The sequence below is a fragment of the Apteryx mantelli genome, chromosome 2 (genome assembly GCF_036417845.1).
Source record: "Apteryx mantelli isolate bAptMan1 chromosome 2, bAptMan1.hap1, whole genome shotgun sequence".
Lineage (NCBI taxonomy): Eukaryota > Metazoa > Chordata > Aves > Apterygiformes > Apterygidae > Apteryx > Apteryx mantelli.
The window spans coordinates 135024430-135044493 of NC_089979.1; the positions used below are offsets into that span (position 1 = coordinate 135024430).

The following is a 20064-nucleotide window of genomic DNA, read 5'->3' on the forward strand; positions in this document are numbered from 1 at the left end:
TCTTGATGGATAGATCTTAATGCTTTTGTGTTACATCTCCTTGCTGACATTTTCAGAAGTAATGGGGAATTTATGAAGTTTAATAACCAAACCTATATAACTAGCAAGTCATCTTTCCCCACCAAAGCTAAAAGTGAGCCTGAGGACCCAAGTACATCTCCATCATCTGCTTGTGTTGCATATCTTGTCTCTGCAAATATCTAAGTTTCGTTCTCTGGATACAAAGGGTGGGAATTGTTGTGAATAATGCGATGGGTGAGCAGCATGATCCATGTCTGGTACATGCAGCAGTACATGGGGAGATGCTGCTGCAGGAGAGCTCTGCTGTTAACAAACCTGCTTTTGAAAGAAGGCCAAGCAAGGTTAAAGTTGGATGAAAGGCAAATGCTAGTGTCCTGTTCTGGGATGCTGATAATTCAAAACCACAAAGGAATGAGTTCCCTCTCATTTTTGAGGGCAGAGGCAGTGGGGAAGTGTTTGCTTTTGGGCTTTTTTTCTTTTTTTTTTTCTTTCTCTCCTCCTTCCTCACCACTATTTTAAGTACAGCAGGACGTGTTTTCTTTGGTAGAGACTCTGGAAAAAGCAGTGCACTTCAGTTTTAACTTCAGTTTTAAAAGGACTGGAAGAGATTTCTAGAGGCATCACATGCAGCAAAATTGCTATTTGCAGCAAATCTGTCTCCTGAGTTCTCTGAAGCTTTGAACTTTCTACCTGAGATGTTCCCCTCCCTTAATGCATTTTTTTTTCATCTGATCAAACACTGTTGCAACATGCCTGCCAGAAGCAATCTGAGTCCTGATTTCCGCTGCCCCCCCACCCCTGAATCTTATGGGTCAAACAATGGACTCCAGGCTTTAACAGCAGATAGCACCTAGCAAAATACCTCTTGCCCTCACACAGAAAAATGCCACATCTCTCAGCAGTCACTCACTGATCACTCTATGTCTGATCTCTTTCCAGCCTCTTCATTTCCTGCTCAGTTTTCACTGGGAGCTGACATGCTATCGGTCAAATTATGCTTTGCACCATTAAGCATTTGTCAGTTTACATCTTGCTCAGTAGCTACAACAAATGAAAAGTTTAGCTCCTATTTTCTCCTATGCATGACTTCCTCTTTTTGCAGCAAGAGAGTTTCATGCCTTCCCCTTTGTTCCTGATCAGTATGGCTTTATATACCGTATGCATTCATCTCTCCTTTATTGGGGATGATCATACTTGCAGACTGTCCACGTAAGTCCCTGCTCAGTAGGGCTGTCCTATCAAAAGTCTTGGCTGGGATGCTATTTTATTGCAGCTTTTCCCCATGGGGAATGGGGAGCATTAGGTTTTCTTAGTTTCCCAGCCTTATACAAAGGCCTGGGGATTTACACATTCCCAGCACCAAGGCTGAAGACCAGGAGAAAGGGAGGGGACCCAGCTCCTGTGTCACATCATGCAGATTCCTTCAGGAGGCACATGGCCTGGCACATGATGGCATACCTGCAGCTCATCCCCAGCACTTCCCACCCCTTATTGTTGTGACCAAATGTGGTCATCTTCTGTACAGGAACATTTCCATCTCTCCTTTCTCTCTTCCTCTTCCTGGCTGACCTGTAGACATGCTTGAATCACTGGGGCTCCCTCAACATGCTCTCATATCAAGGAATGCTTTCTTGAGAGAGAGGGGCCTTATTTTTGAAAGTGTTCTTCCTTTTCACTACCTGCCTTTTCTGTCTTTGTGCCAGACTAGTGGTGAAGGTTTTAAGGAGTTCTCAAAGGGAATTTTTAGGAAATGGCTTATTTTATTTGCAGAGTTTCTTAGCATTTATAAAACTTTTGTATTCAATGTTGTTGTCATGTCTCTGTCAATATACTCCCACTGTGTACAGAGTTTCTTTCGCTCGCTCTTTCGCCCGCTCGCTCCCCCCCACCCCTGAATCTGGTTTCCTATTTTATCCCGTGTGCATCTACCTGTGCTCTTGCACTGTTTTCTCATCCTCACTTACTGCCTCTGACTTAATATATCCATTGAAATACTTGTGCTTTGGTTTTATTTTTGTCTTATTTTTTTCTATATAAAAGAACCATTCTTAGATTAATCTATCAATTGATGAATAAATCATCAGTCAGACATCAGTGTTGGCAATGAATGTGCTAATATTTTAAAAGGAGGACTTGCATGGTCCGAGTGAGAATCCCATGCAGATCTTTTTGTATGCTTATTGAGAATTAAACTGTAAATAATCTTACATTAGTTAAAGCATCCACAATACCTGAAATGGAAGCCTGAGCTAAGAATTTTGCATGTTTATATGATGTATTCTGTTTTAGCAACACTTTGAGATGCAGCAACACAACAAAACTTAATTATTTGAAAGGAATACATACACATTATCAAAGATGCTGTGTTTTATTATTAGAAAGAAGTGTTTTACTTTTATATGGGTGTGGAATGGCAGATCTTGAAATTACAGCTTTGTGATTAAAGAAGCATTTTACAATCCAGTTTGATTCTGGTGAGACATTAATAAAAGAACCCAAGAACTGCTGGAGGCTAACTTTCACTATCATCTGGAATCAGGACTTTTAAGGCCAAAATCTGAGATTTCTGGTAGAAGTGCTTCTTAGAGAACACAAATCATTTTGGAATTCAAGTGGAGGAGGAATAAAAAATACACAGTATGAGAATAATGATAATTATGTGACTTGCATGTATCTTGCTACCCACAGCTGAAATAAATTCTTTGTAGTTTTGAGAATTGTGGACTCTAGTGTCAAAATCTCTTGTTCATAGCCCTGAGAGATGGTCCCAAAGTCTAGATGTTTTTTTAATGGAGCTGAAATCAGTTTAGTGTCTTTCCTTGTCTTATAATAATGTATATAAATGCAGACAGCCTGCGTAGCTAACTTTAGATGATACTTCAAAATACAAACAAAAACCCTCTATGCAGATGACAGTCTCAGAAATAAGTCCAAACACAAGATGAATAGATCTAAACTCCAGCACACATTTGAGACAAAATTTTAGTTCTTCCTTCACTTAGATAAGGATTAGTTCCACTGAAGTCAAAGATATTATACCTGTTGATGAATGCTTCCGTCATTCATCAATAGTCATGCTCTGAATACATCTATTAGTTTTTAATTTCAGCTATGGTAGAGGAACCTGAAAGTCCTTGCTGCACTGTGGCAGTAGAGGTGCTGGGTAATTGTCAGGCCTAGCGCCAGTCTTGCTTCCCTGCCTGTGTGCAGATCAGCATGTGAACAGATTGCCATTAGCTGAAGGTAACATACAGTGGTACGAGCAAAAAGTCCTAACTAACACTTGCAAATGGGGGTGGGTGGGGGGGAAATCTATATATTAAACCATCGCCTTGTGTGTAATGGAAACTGAGTCAGCCAGTTTCCGGTTTCTCATTCAGTAATGCTTTGATATAAGGTATGCCTTCCTTTTTTTCCATAACTCACCTATTAGAATTCTGAAAATTCCTTTTTCTTATGGATACAGCAAAAACAGGCCTGATTCATCTGTTTTGTTTTAATCATGATAGAGAGATCTGCTTAGGTTGCAATTGCAGCTGCAGAAATGGCACACAGCAATACATCAGTCCCGTGAACAAAGCTGACTATTGTAATCCATGGATGGGCCCTCAAACCTCCCCCCCCCCCATATCTGTTAATATATCTATTTTTTGCCCCTCATCGTTTACACCCCACTACATACAGGACCAGTCAGAGCATTTAGTGAGAGTTAGTAAATGATCTCTTGGTTTATAGCACAGATTAATGAGCTTTTCTGTGCAGAGAAGTCTAGAAGATTGCACTTGCTCCAGCTTCTGCTGCTGGGACACAGTGACTTTGGCACTTAGGACATCCAATGCTCCTTCCAAGCTGTGTGGACCTGCAACTCCTTTTCCCGGACAGCAAGAAGCAGCAGTAGGCAGGGGTACCCTGAGACTCTTGCTTTGCCATTGCAATGGGTTTGCTCCTGGCTCTGTTTCTTTCAACCGTAGCACCTGGTTTACAGTTCTCGTGCACCAGCCCATGTGCAGACTGTGTTAAAGAACAAAGTGATTTTATTGTAGCTGGAATAAGGAAGTGGAGAGATCCAAATGTCCTTTCTTGGGCTGTTGCTGTGCTGGCATGGGTCTTGTAGAAGGGTAGTCTTAAATTATGCTTGTAAGGACCAAAAGGAAAATCTGACCTGATGTTCACTCAGGGAAGAGAATACAAAGAATAATATAGTAGAAAGGGTTAAAAATATTTTCAGTTGGCAGAGGAAGGAACAGATTTAGATCTTCCTCTTTAATGTTTCTATTCAATCTTATCTCAAAACAGGAATTAGGATATTTATTAAAAACCTGTGTTTTCATTCAAGATACTATGAATGGAAGTTATTGTACAATTGTCTCAGTTCCAGTTGCAATACACTTAACTATGACTTACTGGACTTCACTGGGTTACTGTATTGTACTCGTGCTGAAGCACCTGGTGTTTTTGCTGCAAACTAGATAGTAAGGCTCACTGTGGACTATGATGCTCTTGGGCAGATTCCATAAATTTACTCATAAACCACAACTTCACTTGTAAGGTTTTTCATTTGTGTCACATCACAGAAACAAAGCTCGGTTATCTTTCCAGCTTCCCCTTTTTCAAACTGCATATTGACTAATATACTGCACCTTAACTGTTTCCTAGGAGGAAAATATTTCCAGTAGTGAAGTAGCTTCCCTACATGCTGGAGAGATTCCACGGAGCAGATCAGAAGGGACTTTGATTGACATGGATGACCAAACACCTTCATCCAGCTACAGTATGCCTGTTCTACTATTTTATTTACTCAGGATTTCCACTTAAAGTCTGTACTTACGTAGAACTCTCAGTAGCACAAGAGCTACAGCTATTCTGTAAACCACTGCATAAGCAGTTCTTTTGTATTGCTTGTTTTGCACTAGTCCCTGGGGACATCTATGATGCCCCCGGTGTTGGAGTGCAAGGGGGCTGTCACAAGGTGACCTAGGAGTGACATAAAGAACACCCTTGTCCCCTGCCAGAGCAAATACGGGCTAGGGGAGAGGGAGGAAAAGCTGCAACCATTAACCTTACATGAAAGAAATGCTACTTAGGGTACATTTATAGGGGATTGGGAAGGGGGGAAGAGGGAGTTCTTAGCCAAGCTACTAAAGCTAAAATCAAAGTTACATTAACTTCATTGCTATTTTAACCCTCAAATTAAGCAAATGTTCCTCTTCGCAAGGTAGACATTCTCTTAGCTTTTGTACAGTAGCAGATGTGAGTAACGGCAGGCCTGGCACTTGCTGTGCAAGTCGGACAGCGGCAATTATTTCTTTACTAACCTACTGCAACCCACTGTTACCTGTGCTGGAAGCCGACATGACAAAGAGTCCAGTCTAATGACTCTGCTAGAATTTTTGCTTCAGGTTCTTTTTCCCAAAGAAATATGTCCTTCAGAAAAATAGTCTAACACTTTTTGGATTAATTTATTTTTAATATTTATTTTAATAAATAAAAATGATTCTCCTTTTCTGCTGGGAAACTTAAAGCAGCACAGTGTAGAGAAGGTTTTTTGGCCTGCAGGCAGAAACTGTGGCCCTTTTCAGTTGGAGCTTGAGCAACCCAGCCCTGTCTGCCAGGCATTTGGCCAAGCCCAGCTGCCAGAAAGGCAGAGGGCTGGGTGCCCGGGCTCTGTTCCTCTCTGGCAGCTGACCTGGAAGGTTCTTGTCGAGACGTCTCCAGAGCCTTCCAGATGGGCGGCTGGGAAGCTGATAAATTCCACTTGGGTTCTTCCAAACTGGAATTTTTCTGGAACTGTGAAAAAACTTCACGGTTTTGGCTCTAGGTCACAATTCGTGACAAATTGGAAATTAAAAATGTACAAAATGATTTGAATTTTTTTGGCTGAATGCACAGTCATTCTTGTGACTGAGTAATAATTAGTAACCTTGGAGATGGAAGTTACTATGGGAAGGATAATAATGAAGATACAGGTATGCTGAAAAAATAGAAGTGCTGAATTTCCCCTCTAAAATCAAAATCCTTTACAAGGATGTAAACCTCTATGTATAAAAATAACATCAAACTGAAGTGATAGAAACTCTTAAGATAAAAAGTTGCAGGCTTGCTGTTCAATGCAGGAATTAAGAGTCTTAAAATCAACCTCTAAACCAGGTTTTGCAAACAGTTATTAATATAAAATATGAATGAAGCTTTCCAAAGGCCATCTTGTATTCACAGCAAATAGGCATTACTGTTAATAGTCAGTACTTTGATTAGAAAGCATAGTTAAATATCTCTTATGCACTCCTATTTGGCTGTTAAAAAGCAATCTCAGGAAAACCAGAAGACTCAAGAACATTTCTTTCTGAATTTCAAACAGTACAAGAATTCATTAGCTATACCAATCAGACTTTTAAATCGGAAGTTGGTATAACAAATTCCACTCATAAATTGACATAAATTGTTAAGAGTGCTGTCATCAATTAAATGCATGCGCACTAGCATGAAAAGGAACCCTGAATAATACATCTACCTTACTGGCTACAGAGTTTACAGTGCTGAAAAATCTAAACAGTTGTTGTTTAATCTTTGCACAGATGTAGTCACTAATCAAAAATGTTATCAAGACATATCAAAAATATGTCTTTCGTAAGAGGCCAGAGATTACCGTAATGTAAGGGTTTAAACCTTATGGGACCTTAGCATACTCAAAGCCCATTAATAGTCATAGGAATTAATAATGATCAGCACCTTGTAGAAGATGCTTTATATTTTTTAAGACTCATTTGTTAAAACTCTTTAATGTAAATTCTTAAATGCTACTTAGAAGTGAATATTGATACTCTTTAAAAACTTGAAGGAGAAGTTAATAAGTGTGTTTGTAAACAACTTGAACTATGCTCATTTTAGTAGGTTAAATTTAGTCACCAGTTATTCAGTTTAACAGTGTTTCACCTGGAAGTGAATGGAATGGGATGTCTCATTGTCCTCAGCTTAACCAAAAAAAAAAAAAAAAAGCTTTAGGAAATACTTCTGTTTTCTCTTTTAAACAGATGACAGTGAAAGTAAATTGGATTTGAATATTGACTGTTCTGATGTATTCAAACATGTCCATGCTGTTTCCAAGACTAACCCTTTCTGGAACGAACTGTCAGCATCCAATCCTTTCATACATGACATAGCTGCTTCAAATAGAAATGAAAATAATAAATACCTTTCTGTCCTAAAAGACAAACCCTGTTTGTTCTCCAGAGTTTCTAGCAACAGGGACTCTTTGGCTTCCTCAGGTGATGAGCTAGATATTGATTGCCTTCTGAGAAAGACTTCAGCAAGATCTGGACGATCCAAGAGTGTCTCTGACTTCCTGGATATTATTGATAACCAAAGACTTAATCCTCACAAGACAGCACCTCAAAAAACTGTAGCTTCAGATGCAGCATGGCTTCAAAATGACCGTGAAGCCTACAAGATGGCTTGGCTGAGCCACCGACAGTTGACCCGGTCTTGTCTAGATTTAGAAGCAATGAGCCATAGTCCTGGATGGGCGCAAACACAAGCTACAGATATTCATATAGTTTGTAAACTGAATCATGAAGGGGGATCAGTACAACTACCCGACTCTGATATCAATGTTCACATCCCTATGGGCCACGTATTACCTGGAGAATTCCAAGAGGTTGGTTTAAAGGCTATCCTTAACCCTCCATTATCACTTAACAGTGAACTGTGTAGCACTGTAAGTCCTCTAATAGAACTTACACTAAGCAACCTCAACACAAGGGAAGCCATTATCCTAGAAGTGAAAGTTGCAGCTAAAGTGAAGAACGATCCTCTCAGCCAAGTTATGACTGATATTGCGTGCTTTTATGGTCTCAGTAAAGAAGGGCCTTTTAAGAAGTTACAGAACTGCTACTTTTATCAAGATACCATACAAGCGAAGCTAACAGACCTAAGTCACGTGATGTATACAGTGATTGCAGTACAAGCAAACAAAATTCAACCTCCAGCCACTAATGTCTGGGACTACGTTCATAGAACTGTCTCAGTTGGAATTTATGGTCCCAAATATATTCACCCATCTTTTACAGCAGTTTTTATAGTCTTTGGTCATAACTACATTCCAAGAAAACTTACAATTTGTGATATTAAAAAGGGGGGGAAAAATATGCCCCCTGTTGTGTTTCAGCTGTGGGGAAAGCACACATTTCTGCTTGAAAAGCTACAAGATCTAAACGTTTCTTTGATATCCTGTGATCCAGATTTTGAAGTGAAGATAGAAAATGAAAGCAGAAATATTAAAGAAGAAGAGCTGAAAACTGGTGAAATGGTCCACCAACAATTCCTGTTTTCCATGGTAGGATCCAGGGAGATGCATTTCTTTGTTTTCCTCGTTCAGCTTAAAGACTTAAAAAGTAGCCCAGTGATGCAGTTCTGTGTTACGACTCCTGATCCAGCTCCAAAATTAAGTGGAATTGTCAGTAGGCCAAAGCGCTTACAAAAACGCAAAGAAATCAAGTCTGCACCTTTGCTATTAATACCAACAGTTAAATATCCAAAGTTTCAAGATAAATGTTTAAACATTAACACCTACGGAGTGGCTTTGAAAACTGTGTTACGTCAAAGTAAGATTGACTATTTGCTAGAATATTTTAAAGGGGACACAATAGGACTTCTTGGTGAAGATAAAATAAAAGCCATTGGGCAGACTAAAATAAAAGAATGGTACGTAGGAGTTCTCAGAAGAAAGGTTGGTCTTGTACATTGCAAAAATGTAAAAGTGATTTTCAAAGAACAAGCTATGGATATTGCTGATAGTGAGCTACCAACCAGGAATCTTGTTGAACAAATTGCACTGCCATTTAAAAAACTGACTTACATCTACTCAGTAGTCTTATCTACAGTATCCGAGAGTGTTTATGATTGGAGAGCTTTGGCTGAAGTGCTAGGATATTCACATATGTCATGGGATGACTTTAATGAGGCATATGTTGATAAGGAATCAGAAAGAGTTGCACATGTTGTGAAGAGGCTGAAGGAAGACTGCCATGCAAACAAAAAGAAAAGACTATTTCTTTATGAGCTCGTTGTTGTAAGTATTGCACAAATTAACTTTGTTATTGGGAATGCATTGCCAAGAATCTTAAACTACTCAGTAGTAATGTCTGAGCAACAAAATATGGTCCTTTATCTTTGTAGGAATGTTTACAAATGTGAATGTATTACTGGAAGTTGTAGACACATATAGATGAAAAATACATCCAGAGTCTCTTTGAAAAAATAATACTTAAATCAATTCATTCTAAGCAGCATTCTTAAAAGTTCTGGGAACCTTGCTCATTTGGTAGATTTTTTTTGAGTTTTGATATACATGTGTGTGTGTGTGTGTGTGTGTGTGTGTGTGTGTGTACGTAGAGTCATGATTGAAACAGTTGCCATGATTGTGGCAAGTGTGGCTTCCCCGAGCAATTCACAATCCCAATTTGAACTAGTTAACCTCATAGTGTGGAGCACCATTATTTGACTATGCTCTCTACTATAAATTGTACATCTAAGACTGCTTTCTATATTTAAAAGAAGGAAAATCTGAGCTGTTTATTGAAGACAACACTTTCTATCCATAAGTGACAACTTCATGGTCAGTGCCGTTGCCATCGAAAAAAGATATTGCAAAAATTTTGGTACAGTTTTCATGGGGCTGATTTGGAAACCATTAAACAGCTTCTACATGACTCAATAGTGTGACATGGGAATTAAAAATTGTGTTTATTCTAAACACTGCCAGGTGATAGGTTGCATTGTTAACCATCATATTTTATAATGTTCTTCTACAAATTTACATGTGAATCTGCATGCAAATTAATTTGGAATTCAAGATTATTCAATACTGTCTTTGGCTCTGACTGAAAAGTATATCAGCCTATTTAGAGACAGATGAGAAGTTGCTCGTAGAAAGGTACAGTGAATGTATTACAAAAATGATTGAAAAATTCACATTGTAGCATTTTATTTTTAAAGCCTTTTGGCTACCCCTGCATTGCAGACATTAGTAGGGTTTCTTTCTCGTAAGCAGTCTATGTTCTTTGAAGTGCTGAGAGCAATTTTAGCCAAAGGAGCTCAGAAAAATTTGGCAGCAGTGGCCACTTACAAAGTTCTTAAGAAACGCGTTAAACTGAGTGAAATAAAACTGAACAAGAATGAAGTAGAATGAAGAAACTGAAGACATTTTGGTCTGTCATTGTGTCTCTGTACAAAAATTGGTGGAAAAAAGGAAGGGGGGGAGTTAAAGCTTTTAATTTAATACAACATTATGAAGAGCTCATTACAGAACAGGTAAAAGGTGGGGCATAACTGGACCAACAAATGGCCCATTTTTAAGATGTATATGATTTTGAACTGTCAAATACAAATACAGGGCTCTGTTTCTGTAAAGCTAGACTTAAAGCTATGTATCACCCATGTCACTTGTGGATAGAATTTACTGATTTTTTTTTCTTTTTTCTTTCCTATGTTCTTGATTCTCAAGCAGTCATGCAAAAGCAAACTGAACAGTTTCTTCCTCTCTGCTTTGCCAAAATGTACAGGGATATGGTATTGTAGGCTATATTCTGTTTCTCAAGAGAGTGACTTCTTAAGTATTTTATTTTAGACAGGCACTACTGGTTTGGGATCTATGTTGAGAGTATTCTGGTTAGTTACATGAGACAAGCATCTTACTAACAGTTCTACTGTTTGTAATGAGGATTTTTATGGAAAAATGGTTTTCAGTTAAGTCACACAAATGTCTGATTTCTGCAGAAATATTTGATGTTAAAAATCAGTTTCTGAAAAACAAGGAAATTGTCTGATTTTGGCTCTTGAACTTTCACCGAAAAGTCAATATTTTCAGTGGAACTCTTTTTTTTTCTGTTAATTGGGAGGAAAAAAAATACCCCTATTTTCTCATTAGCTGTAGTCCAAGCAAATAAGAAAGGAGAATGCAACATATCTGCATTTCACTCCTGGAAAGCACTTTACTCCTGGAACCGCTTTAATATGTTTGTTCTTAAAAGCTCATGTGGCAGAGGGGAGTTTTATGCTTGCATTTCTGCATAATGGTCAGCATATTATCAGTTCTGCAGAAGGAGTAAATCAAAAGGTGCTGGCCAATGTAATTAATGACCTTCTGGAAAAGAAGTAGACTAAGGACTACACCTTAGTATAATTTGCTGTAGTTTCATTTTTAAGTTTCATGTCATATTTCAAGAAGCTAAAGTTCATGCCCCAAATATTTTTGTTGGAGAAGAGTATTTTTCCTTCAGGATCCTTGAGCTTGGCAGGATCCATGTGACACTGGAATGCTGAAGCAGCTGAATGCCAGCTTAATTTTTTTCTTAAGCTTGTGGGCATTTTTCTTATGAAATTATTAGCAACACCCTTCTGAGGGAAGGAAAAAAAAATATAAACAAAGTTACATATTTTCAAGAATACAAAATGGACAAAAAGCCTTCCTGTCCACTTAGAAATGCAGATTAGTGCTAGAAAAACAAATTATACTCATCTGGTTGTAATTATTGGTGAAGGAACCCTAAAAAATATGATTGTTGTAGGCACTTCTGAAGATAGATTGCCAGGGATTAGTGGCACGTCTTACCCAGGATGCTGCCATTTTAACTTCAGCTGTCAAGCTTGGCAAATACTGGCGGGAACTTGCAGAGAAGCTAGCCAGACTCACAAAGCAGCAGATTGAGGCTTATGAAGTACCTCATCAAGGGAAAAATGGAGAGGTAGTTCTGGAGGTAAGTGTCTGGTGTAACTGTGTGTGCACGCTTGCTCCTCTGAGCGAACGAAGCCAAGATTTTTTTCTTCTTCCTTATTGTGTGCCCTTCTTTCCTTCTCTAGTTACTGTCTCCTTATTTAAATTGTCAGGTCTTCAATGCACGGGAGTTCTCATCATGTTTTGTTTGCAGCTATCTAAGATGTTTCTTTGAGGTCAGTTGTTCAGTGTTATCATACCAAAATAATTTACTGTGGAGGCCCTAGTTTCTGTTCATCCTGAGCTTCAGCTCTTTAGTCCTGTCCAAGGGCCATTTTCAGTCCTTTTATTGTCCTGTCCCTCCTCAATGTTAATCTTACCTGCTCCATTCTTGGTGGGTGTTTCCTCTATTTAAATTAACCCTTGGTCCCTTTATTGCCATCTTTTTCCTACCTGGTGTCATTTCAAAGACAATGAGGAAGACCATTCAGTCTGTGAGTGAGCCACTTCAAATCACCCTTAGTACAACTTTTGCTCTCTCCACTGAAAGAAAGTTTACCTCTGCCATTAACACTTTAATATTCTGCATTTGTGTCAGATTTGTCACCATTTAGCTTACGAGAATTAAGAGGTTGGAGGCCTGGACACCATTTTCACCTCTGTCCTATTATATGAACATGGCCAAATCCATGTTTTAATTTCATTTTTGCCATGTAGCTAATGCTATTTACCATTTGTCGTAAAACGCTTTGGTTATACAGAAGTATAATTTCTAAATGAAAGCTAAGCAATTGTCTTCTCAGATGTGTTTTAGTGCACACACATGTAAGGAGCAATTTAGGTACCTAAATATATCTCTAGTGCTATTTTAGATGCCCAGAGGAATCCCTGGCATCTGTGTAATGTAGGGTATTTGACACAAGTCTTAGGGTGGTCCTGCACCCACCTGCACCTGAGAGCTGAAGGCTATCCTCCCGGCGCACCTCTGTCCAGATGGCTGAGTTGCTTCCTGAGTTTCTCCACCCTTCCTTTGTTAAAACCAAAGCATGCAGTAGGTCCACTGTCACCCACATAGTTCTGTGTCAAGGACTTCTAGTAGTCTAGTCTCAGATGGGATTTTCCCTGAGCGTCATCTCTTATCAGCTTTGCTGAATTCTCAAGCTGACCTTTCTGCCGAAGGCTCTTGCCTTCAGGCTAGACTCTTCCTCTGCCTGCACTATCTATTCTCTAATTATTGCAGATAATGCACATGACAGCCTGAATTCCTTCTCTCTCACACTTCATTACCAAAGGAATCACTTCAATTTCCCATTCGTACATTCACAACAACTCAAGACAAATTCTTATTCCTTTTCCTTTCCTTATGGCCCAGTCTCCTTTTCCCTGCCAGACATATCTTCCTTTCCAGTGTCCCTAATCCACTCAGGCTTTCACCTCAGTTTTACCTGCCTTGTGATGGCTATCAAGAATTTCCTGTTCTGATCATGAACCACTACCTTTTATTCACTTTGTATGGCTCCCCCTCTCCAGACTAACTGAGTAAAACACCATACCTTCACTTTCAAGGTTCTGCACATTTCTGCAAAATTATGTCTATCATTGCTGTTTGCAAACATTTGCTACTCCTTTGATCTTGCTTTTCTCTTTGGGCTATTTCATGTACTTTTTAGAGTTGTTCTGAGTGCACTGTTTGTGCCTGGATGCATCTTCTTTCTTAAAATGTTTTCTCATAAAACTCTCAGCTTCATCAATCCACAGCCTACTACTTTGTTTTCAGTGAAAAATCACTGTGTTATTAGCTCTATTTTTGCGCTATCTCGTTCTAAAATACTAAAATCAAAAAGAATGCAAATGTTTTTCACTTCCATTATGTTTGTTTTTTTTAACCTGTTGTATAGTGCCTAATCTAATTTCCCAGACTTTTCTTTTGCATATTAAGCTTTTTGCATTTGTCTGATAAAATATCAGCTTTCTGAAGCAGGAATTATAGAACTAATTATACCTGAACAATATGTGACTCCATTCATCTCCATGGTATTTGGAAGTGTTTTCTCCATAGCTAAAAGACAGCAGAAACAAAACAATCTGAAATCTCTTTTTTCCAATACCTTACCCATTTATACTGACACACACACGTACACACCACACACACTTTTACTTTGTATTTAAATAGGTATGCATTTCCATGAAGCCCATTTTGTACTGGATGTTTATGTTACAAAAGTGAAAAACATAAGCAAAGCCAGAAAAAAGCTGAAACACAGCTTTTATGGGTCTGAGCTGTAAAAAGTGTAAGTTGCACCAGTGGCCATAGAAAATGAAACTGCCTATGAATTCAGTGTAGTAACATGCACTGCTAAAGACCCTCTGCCATATGCTTTCAGTTGTGAAAGTGCAGTTTGTTACCACCAATTTTCTCCAGCACAAAAACTGTTGATCAACAGAAAGCTATCTGCATGAATAGTGCTGTTTACCATTCTTTCAACTACTATTTATTATTGCATACCAAGTTAGTAATTTGCCCAAATTGGTAATGTTAATGGAATAGCAGGGGAGAAGTCTCAGTGTGACCCAAACTTGATATAAAACGAAAAAATGATTTCCCTGAACAGAATTTAAAGTCTACAGAGGTTTCCTAGTTTAACTGATTGTATTGTTGTTCTGTCATCTAAGCAATCCTGCTGCAAAATAAGTTTTCATGTAAGGTATGATAGTTACACACAGAATTCAATTTCTGTAACTGAACTTGCACACAGAGAAAATACAAACAGTTATCATGTTTTCATCAGAAGATAATAAGAATACCCTCTAAGATTTCAAATGAGTGTCTAAGATTTCAGATGAGTGATACTGGTTTCTCATTAGCATGGCAACATGTGTATTTAGGCACCAGTGAGACTATGAATTTGATAGGACATCCAAATCTTACAGAGAAATTACAGCTTATTTACGGGTTGCACTATGCACATCATTATCTTGTGCCAAGTGACACTCAGTTATATCATGATCTTATCCTCTCTTTGTCAATAGTGACATCGTATGAAAAGGCATGAGTCAATTGTTGATGCACATCCATATAAACAAACGTGATCAATACTAAGCACTTACTATGAAACAACTGAACTATTTGCATTAAAAAAAGCGTTTCTCTGCCTCTTTGAAGGAACTCCCCTCCTCTGCCCCCAAAATAACCAGTCTGCTGCCTCAAACACCCCATTCTTTTATTTTCAAGAGACTTTTACATTATTTTTGTAATAAACCACTTCAAAAATTTCTCACTTTTCAGTGACAGTAGCTGCTGCTAGGAGATAGCAGTCATATTCCTCATAAAAATGGCAATATTAGAGCACTTTCTATTTTTAAGAGAACATTCAACAAGCAAACTGAAAGTCAGCATTTTGCTTTATTTTTATTTCATTTTTCACGGCCCAAGATGGGCCAATGAGTCTTGTAGCAGTGCTTGTTGGCACAGGTGTAAGTTTAAAGCAGACCAGGTATCTAGCACAGGTTTCTCACATGGATACTCAGCATCCTCACTGTCCTGTGAATCTAAGCCTAAATTTCAGTGCTTTCTCCTGAATTTCAGTGCTTTCTACTGATCCCTAAACTCATCAGAGCTCTGGCGGATTGACCTCTATATATGGGAAGCATTGTAATCCACTTCTGTTTATTAAGTGCTTCATGGTTATTGTTCATCAGGAGGGTCTACACGGGACACAAAGTGAATGTAGCTACTATATTGTAAATTCACACCTGTGTGGACAAGCCCACAATGTTGTTACAGGGTTAGCACTAGTCTGACTACTTATTTCACAATGCTTGCTAATCATGATATTTACTTAGCGAGTATAAAAGAATCCTCATTAAAAGCATCTTATTGCAGCCTTCAGTTTTCTAATAGAAATGCTTTCCCATTCATAATGGTTGTTGGTCTGAAAATGGGAAACCAAGCAGAGTAATAAGTTTTGACAAATTATTGACAGTTATCTGAAAATATTAACCAATTCTTTACTCAAAAAAGGCTATTTTACCATCAAGAGGTTTGGCTGGTTGAAAAATGTTGCTACTGTTAAACTTAATATTTTTTTTAGTGGGAGAAATTTCCTCTCAAATGATCACATAAGCAACCTGAGATGCATGCAGTTGGTGCCTAGCTTTTGAAGTGCTTTTCATCAGTAAATTCTAAATCACTTTACTGAGTATGTAGTTATCATTTTTACCTACTCAGCTGAGGTAGTGGGAGCAGAGGGAAAACTTGGGCACAAAGCTCTGAGACATGACTTTCCCAGCATGCTGCAGTGATTTAATTTTTTGCCTAAAATCTGCTTTGATATAACTCAGGGATATCAAACACAATTCAGGTCAGCCATTGCATTAGTGCACATGGATGTGGAGAAGGACTTGCACTGCAAGCCTGGTTTGGAGTGCTAGTTAGGGGTGATGAGCGTGTAGATTGCTACTGAGTTAATAATGCATTGCTGATGACCACTTTATAAAACTTCTTATTTATTTTTCTTATCCCCACCACCACCACCCGAGGAAAAATATTCAGTTGTGCCAGAGGAGAGGAAAGCTAGATTTGTATCTTAGGCATACTTCAGCCAGATCTCTGATTGTGCAGTGTCAAACTGACCTGCAGCATAAATCAAGGCACAGCATCTTATAATACTCACTGTCATCTTTTCACAAACTAGTGAAGATCACCAGATAGACTGTTGCAGCCCCAAACACTTCAGATAACCTGGTCCAACAGAAATATGAAAATATGAAGAAATATGAAGAAGGGAAGCAGGAGACGGAGAAAAGGCATAGCCAGCGTTAGAGTATCAGGAAATCCCAGATTCTCTTGTTGGCTACCTTGGTTATGAAGGTAGGAGTAGGAATAAAGCAGCTTTCTGGTCCCAGCATAAATGCCCCAGTGGTTAACTCCTTTATTTCATTAAAATTTAAAATATGTTGGAATAACTAGTATTTTCAGCAATATATTACATAATCTTGATTTTATCTTTTCCTATTATCAGACAGGATATGTTTGAAAAAAGTCATCATTCTCCCTCTCCCCACCAAATTACTTTTCTTTCTTCTTTTTGTAAGACAGACCTGGTTAAAGCCAGTAGATGCAGTTGGCACCATTCATTCTGGGTAAATGAAGATATCCTTCCCTCCTTTAGCAAGCTAAAATGACAGACTTCACTGTAATAGTGAAGGCACTTTTTATGGCTCAAACCAGAGGCAGAAACCGGACTAATAAGTCTGTGAAATACACTGCTGGGGAGATGAGTTGTAGGGTTTTTTTGTTTTTGTTTTTTTCTTCCATGGTCAGAGAGGGTAAGGCAACAGAAGCTGAGGGAGATGGTTACAGAAACTACGGTAGAGTGAATCCTGGAATAAGTTAACAGTTCTTAGCCCAAATCTGGAGAGAAGCTCAGAACTACGAGCAGAGAGACCTTTCCCTGCTATTTGATTCTGCTAGTAATCAAGGAAATAGAGCTTTATATTGTGTATTATTTTTAAATTAATAGGATTAAATCAAATAAATAACCAATTTCCTCCTGATTTATCCTTCAGAATCATGAAACCTGCTTGTCCATTAAAAAAGGAAAATAATGTTAAAAACTTTTAGAATTAAGAGACTTCCTGATCACTTCTGTGTGTATATATATACATGTGCACACATCACTCCATATGCTTATATAACTATGCATAATTGTATTTCTCTTAATACAGCAAAAGCCAGTACCTTTGGGAAAGTCATGGGTTCCTTTGTGGCTTTATGTGTCATCCATGCAATTTCCAATTAAACTGCAGTCTGCAGAACCTTTATTGCTGATGCGGAGTAGCAAACTAGAATGCAGATAGCCCAAGTTAAATTTGCAGCAGCAGCAGCAGCTGGGAAAACAATCTTTTTTGTTTGTAAACTGAACAAACTTACTCTGGACATCAGCACTTTGGAAGATATAAAGCCAGCTCAGTATCTGAATCTTTCCGTCATAGTTTAATTAAAGTTACTAGATCACTGACAAATTACACCTGTTACAGATCTGCTCTGTATTTGTTTGTCATAGAATAAACATACTGTAATTTGAAGTGAGGAGTACTGGTAACCTGTTTTTTCATTTTCTTTGTTTCTTATAGGACACGTTTTCAATAACATGTCCTGATTTTAAAAAGTTAATTATAAATGCTTTTGACTCTCCTGCTCTTGTGGTTGTTGTTGTCATTATTATTATTATTTTAAACAGAGGTTTTATAGATGGATCCAATCTTCCTGCTGCTGTTACCAGAAATCACTTTTGTAAAGATAAGAAGCATATTTAAAAGTTATAAGCAGTAATGCAGTCGGGGTACAGTATGATGTTGATTAATGAGGCAAAGTGAGATATTGTCTATCAAAAGTACAATCAAACTCCAGATAGGCAAACTGCTGTTAAGTGATTGCATCACAAAAATGACCAGGGGAAAAAGTGGTTTCCATCCATCCGCTGTGCTTTGTGTTAATTTTCTGACACACACACACACACACATATATATATAATATAGACTTGGTGATAGTCATCTGAAAGAAGATTTTGTTTTTTCAATGATTTATTGTGCTAAGAATTCAAGAATTTAATAGAAATAAAGTGTATAAGGTTGCTGGAAATTTTATATGAACATGTCATATATGATAAAGTATTTCAGTGTGGTTAAGGATCAAACTTTTTCTTTTTTCTTTTGTGAGACTTTTCTACTACTGCAAAGATTTAGCTTTTTTTTTTCCCCTCAATAATTCAACTTCTGCAACTAAACTTTTCTGTTTCTCACTTTGCAGATGATGTGGAAACCTGCATATGACTTTCTCTACACATGGGGTGCCCATTACGGAGATAGTTACAGGGATGTCTTACAAGACCTGCAATCAGCTTTGGACAAAATGAAAAACCCTGTAACAAAATATTGGCGAGAGTTGACTGGAACTTTGATTCTTGTGAATTGCATGGATGTTTTAAGGGCAAGTGCTTTCTCCACAAAGGAGGAAGAAGAATAGAGTACCAAGTTATTTTCTGGAAAATCTCTCGGGAACTATACTGACGATTTTTGTTTTGTTTCAGTTATGCTTACAAAAAGAGGACAGAGCACAATTCGTTTTACCTGAGTTCACACTGGGTCTAGCCCCACAGTCCTCAGCTGCAGCTACCTGAGATCATGAGAGCCTGAGACAGACCTTGCCAATAGCTACTGAATAGGGCTTTGAGAAACAGAGTGGGGGATTAAACTAGTGAGGCCAGCAAAAATAATTTGAATTCTATGAACTGATTTCTAAAAGGAGCTACTTCTGATTGCACTGACTTCTGGGTGGAGATTGGTTTTAAGAAAAGAGTCACGCATGGACAAGTTCAGCTCATGAGACATAGGTTTACATTTCCAGTGGGGCGTTAAGATCTAAATCCGTGACTTTCATTGGTGTCAAAAGCTCTTGACTGCAAGTCAATGGGAGCAGGGTAGTCTAAAAAACCTTAGATTTCTTCTGTCCTCAACTGGGACAAAATTCATATTCTCATAAAACAGGAACTCAAACCATTATTTACATCTGGATGTGCTGTTCATTTCTTTCAAAACAGTTTCTGGTGGATTTTTTTTTTTTTTTTGAGACTCCAAGACAGAAACAGGCAATTTAATGATCAAAGCGGTTGTTTGCTGAGATAGCTCAAGAGGTTTTGTCTCTCTTTTTACACCAGCAAATCTGTCTAGATTCTGCACAGAGAAAATTCAGTAAGCCTTTTTAGGTACATTGTCCTTCTGTCTGATCACTTGCTTATTATTACTCCATTGTTACATAGGGAAGAATGGCTTGGTAGGTACAAAGACTGTAGACAGTTCATATCCACTTCTGTTGTTCATTCTTTTCTACATTATTGTATGAAAAATATGAGAGGCAGCTATTTTCTCAAAAAAAAAAATAAGCTAACAGTGGGGTGCATTTTAGATTCTTTTTTTTAATACAGCAGTTAATACTTAATTCCCATTAGTTGTATGCTCTAAAAATAACTCTGCTTATCAATAAAATCTTGTGATTAGAAAATATAAATGCAGAGAATGCAAGCTGAATAATAGTTACAGTCTAACCAACTTTCTTTTAATTTTTTTAACATAAGCTTCTAAATAAATTGTTAGTTAAATGGTAACTAAAAGGTTAAAGCCATTTTGAGTATCTTTAATCAAGGTTCATTGAGAAACATCAGCAAATAGCTGCCATTCTACTCATGACAACCAGTTGAAAAGAAAATTGATATTCTGCCATCACTTCTAGTTGACAAGACAAAGCCAAATTCTTTCTGGACTACCATAAAATAGTA

General features: G+C 38.0%; 1 protein-coding gene across 1 annotated transcript; it reads left to right on the forward strand.

The window, feature by feature from the left end:
* The first annotated feature begins 251 nt into the window (after positions 1–251).
* Positions 252–19671, forward strand: MACC1 (MET transcriptional regulator MACC1). The gene is made up of 5 exons (XM_067292189.1): positions 252–362; positions 4678–4792; positions 7050–9085; positions 11583–11771; positions 18540–19671. Exons 1-5 carry the CDS (start codon positions 252–254, stop codon positions 18753–18755), a joined length of 2667 nt encoding a protein of 888 aa, XP_067148290.1. The 3' UTR covers positions 18756–19671.
* Positions 19672–20064: the final 393 nt, after the last annotated feature.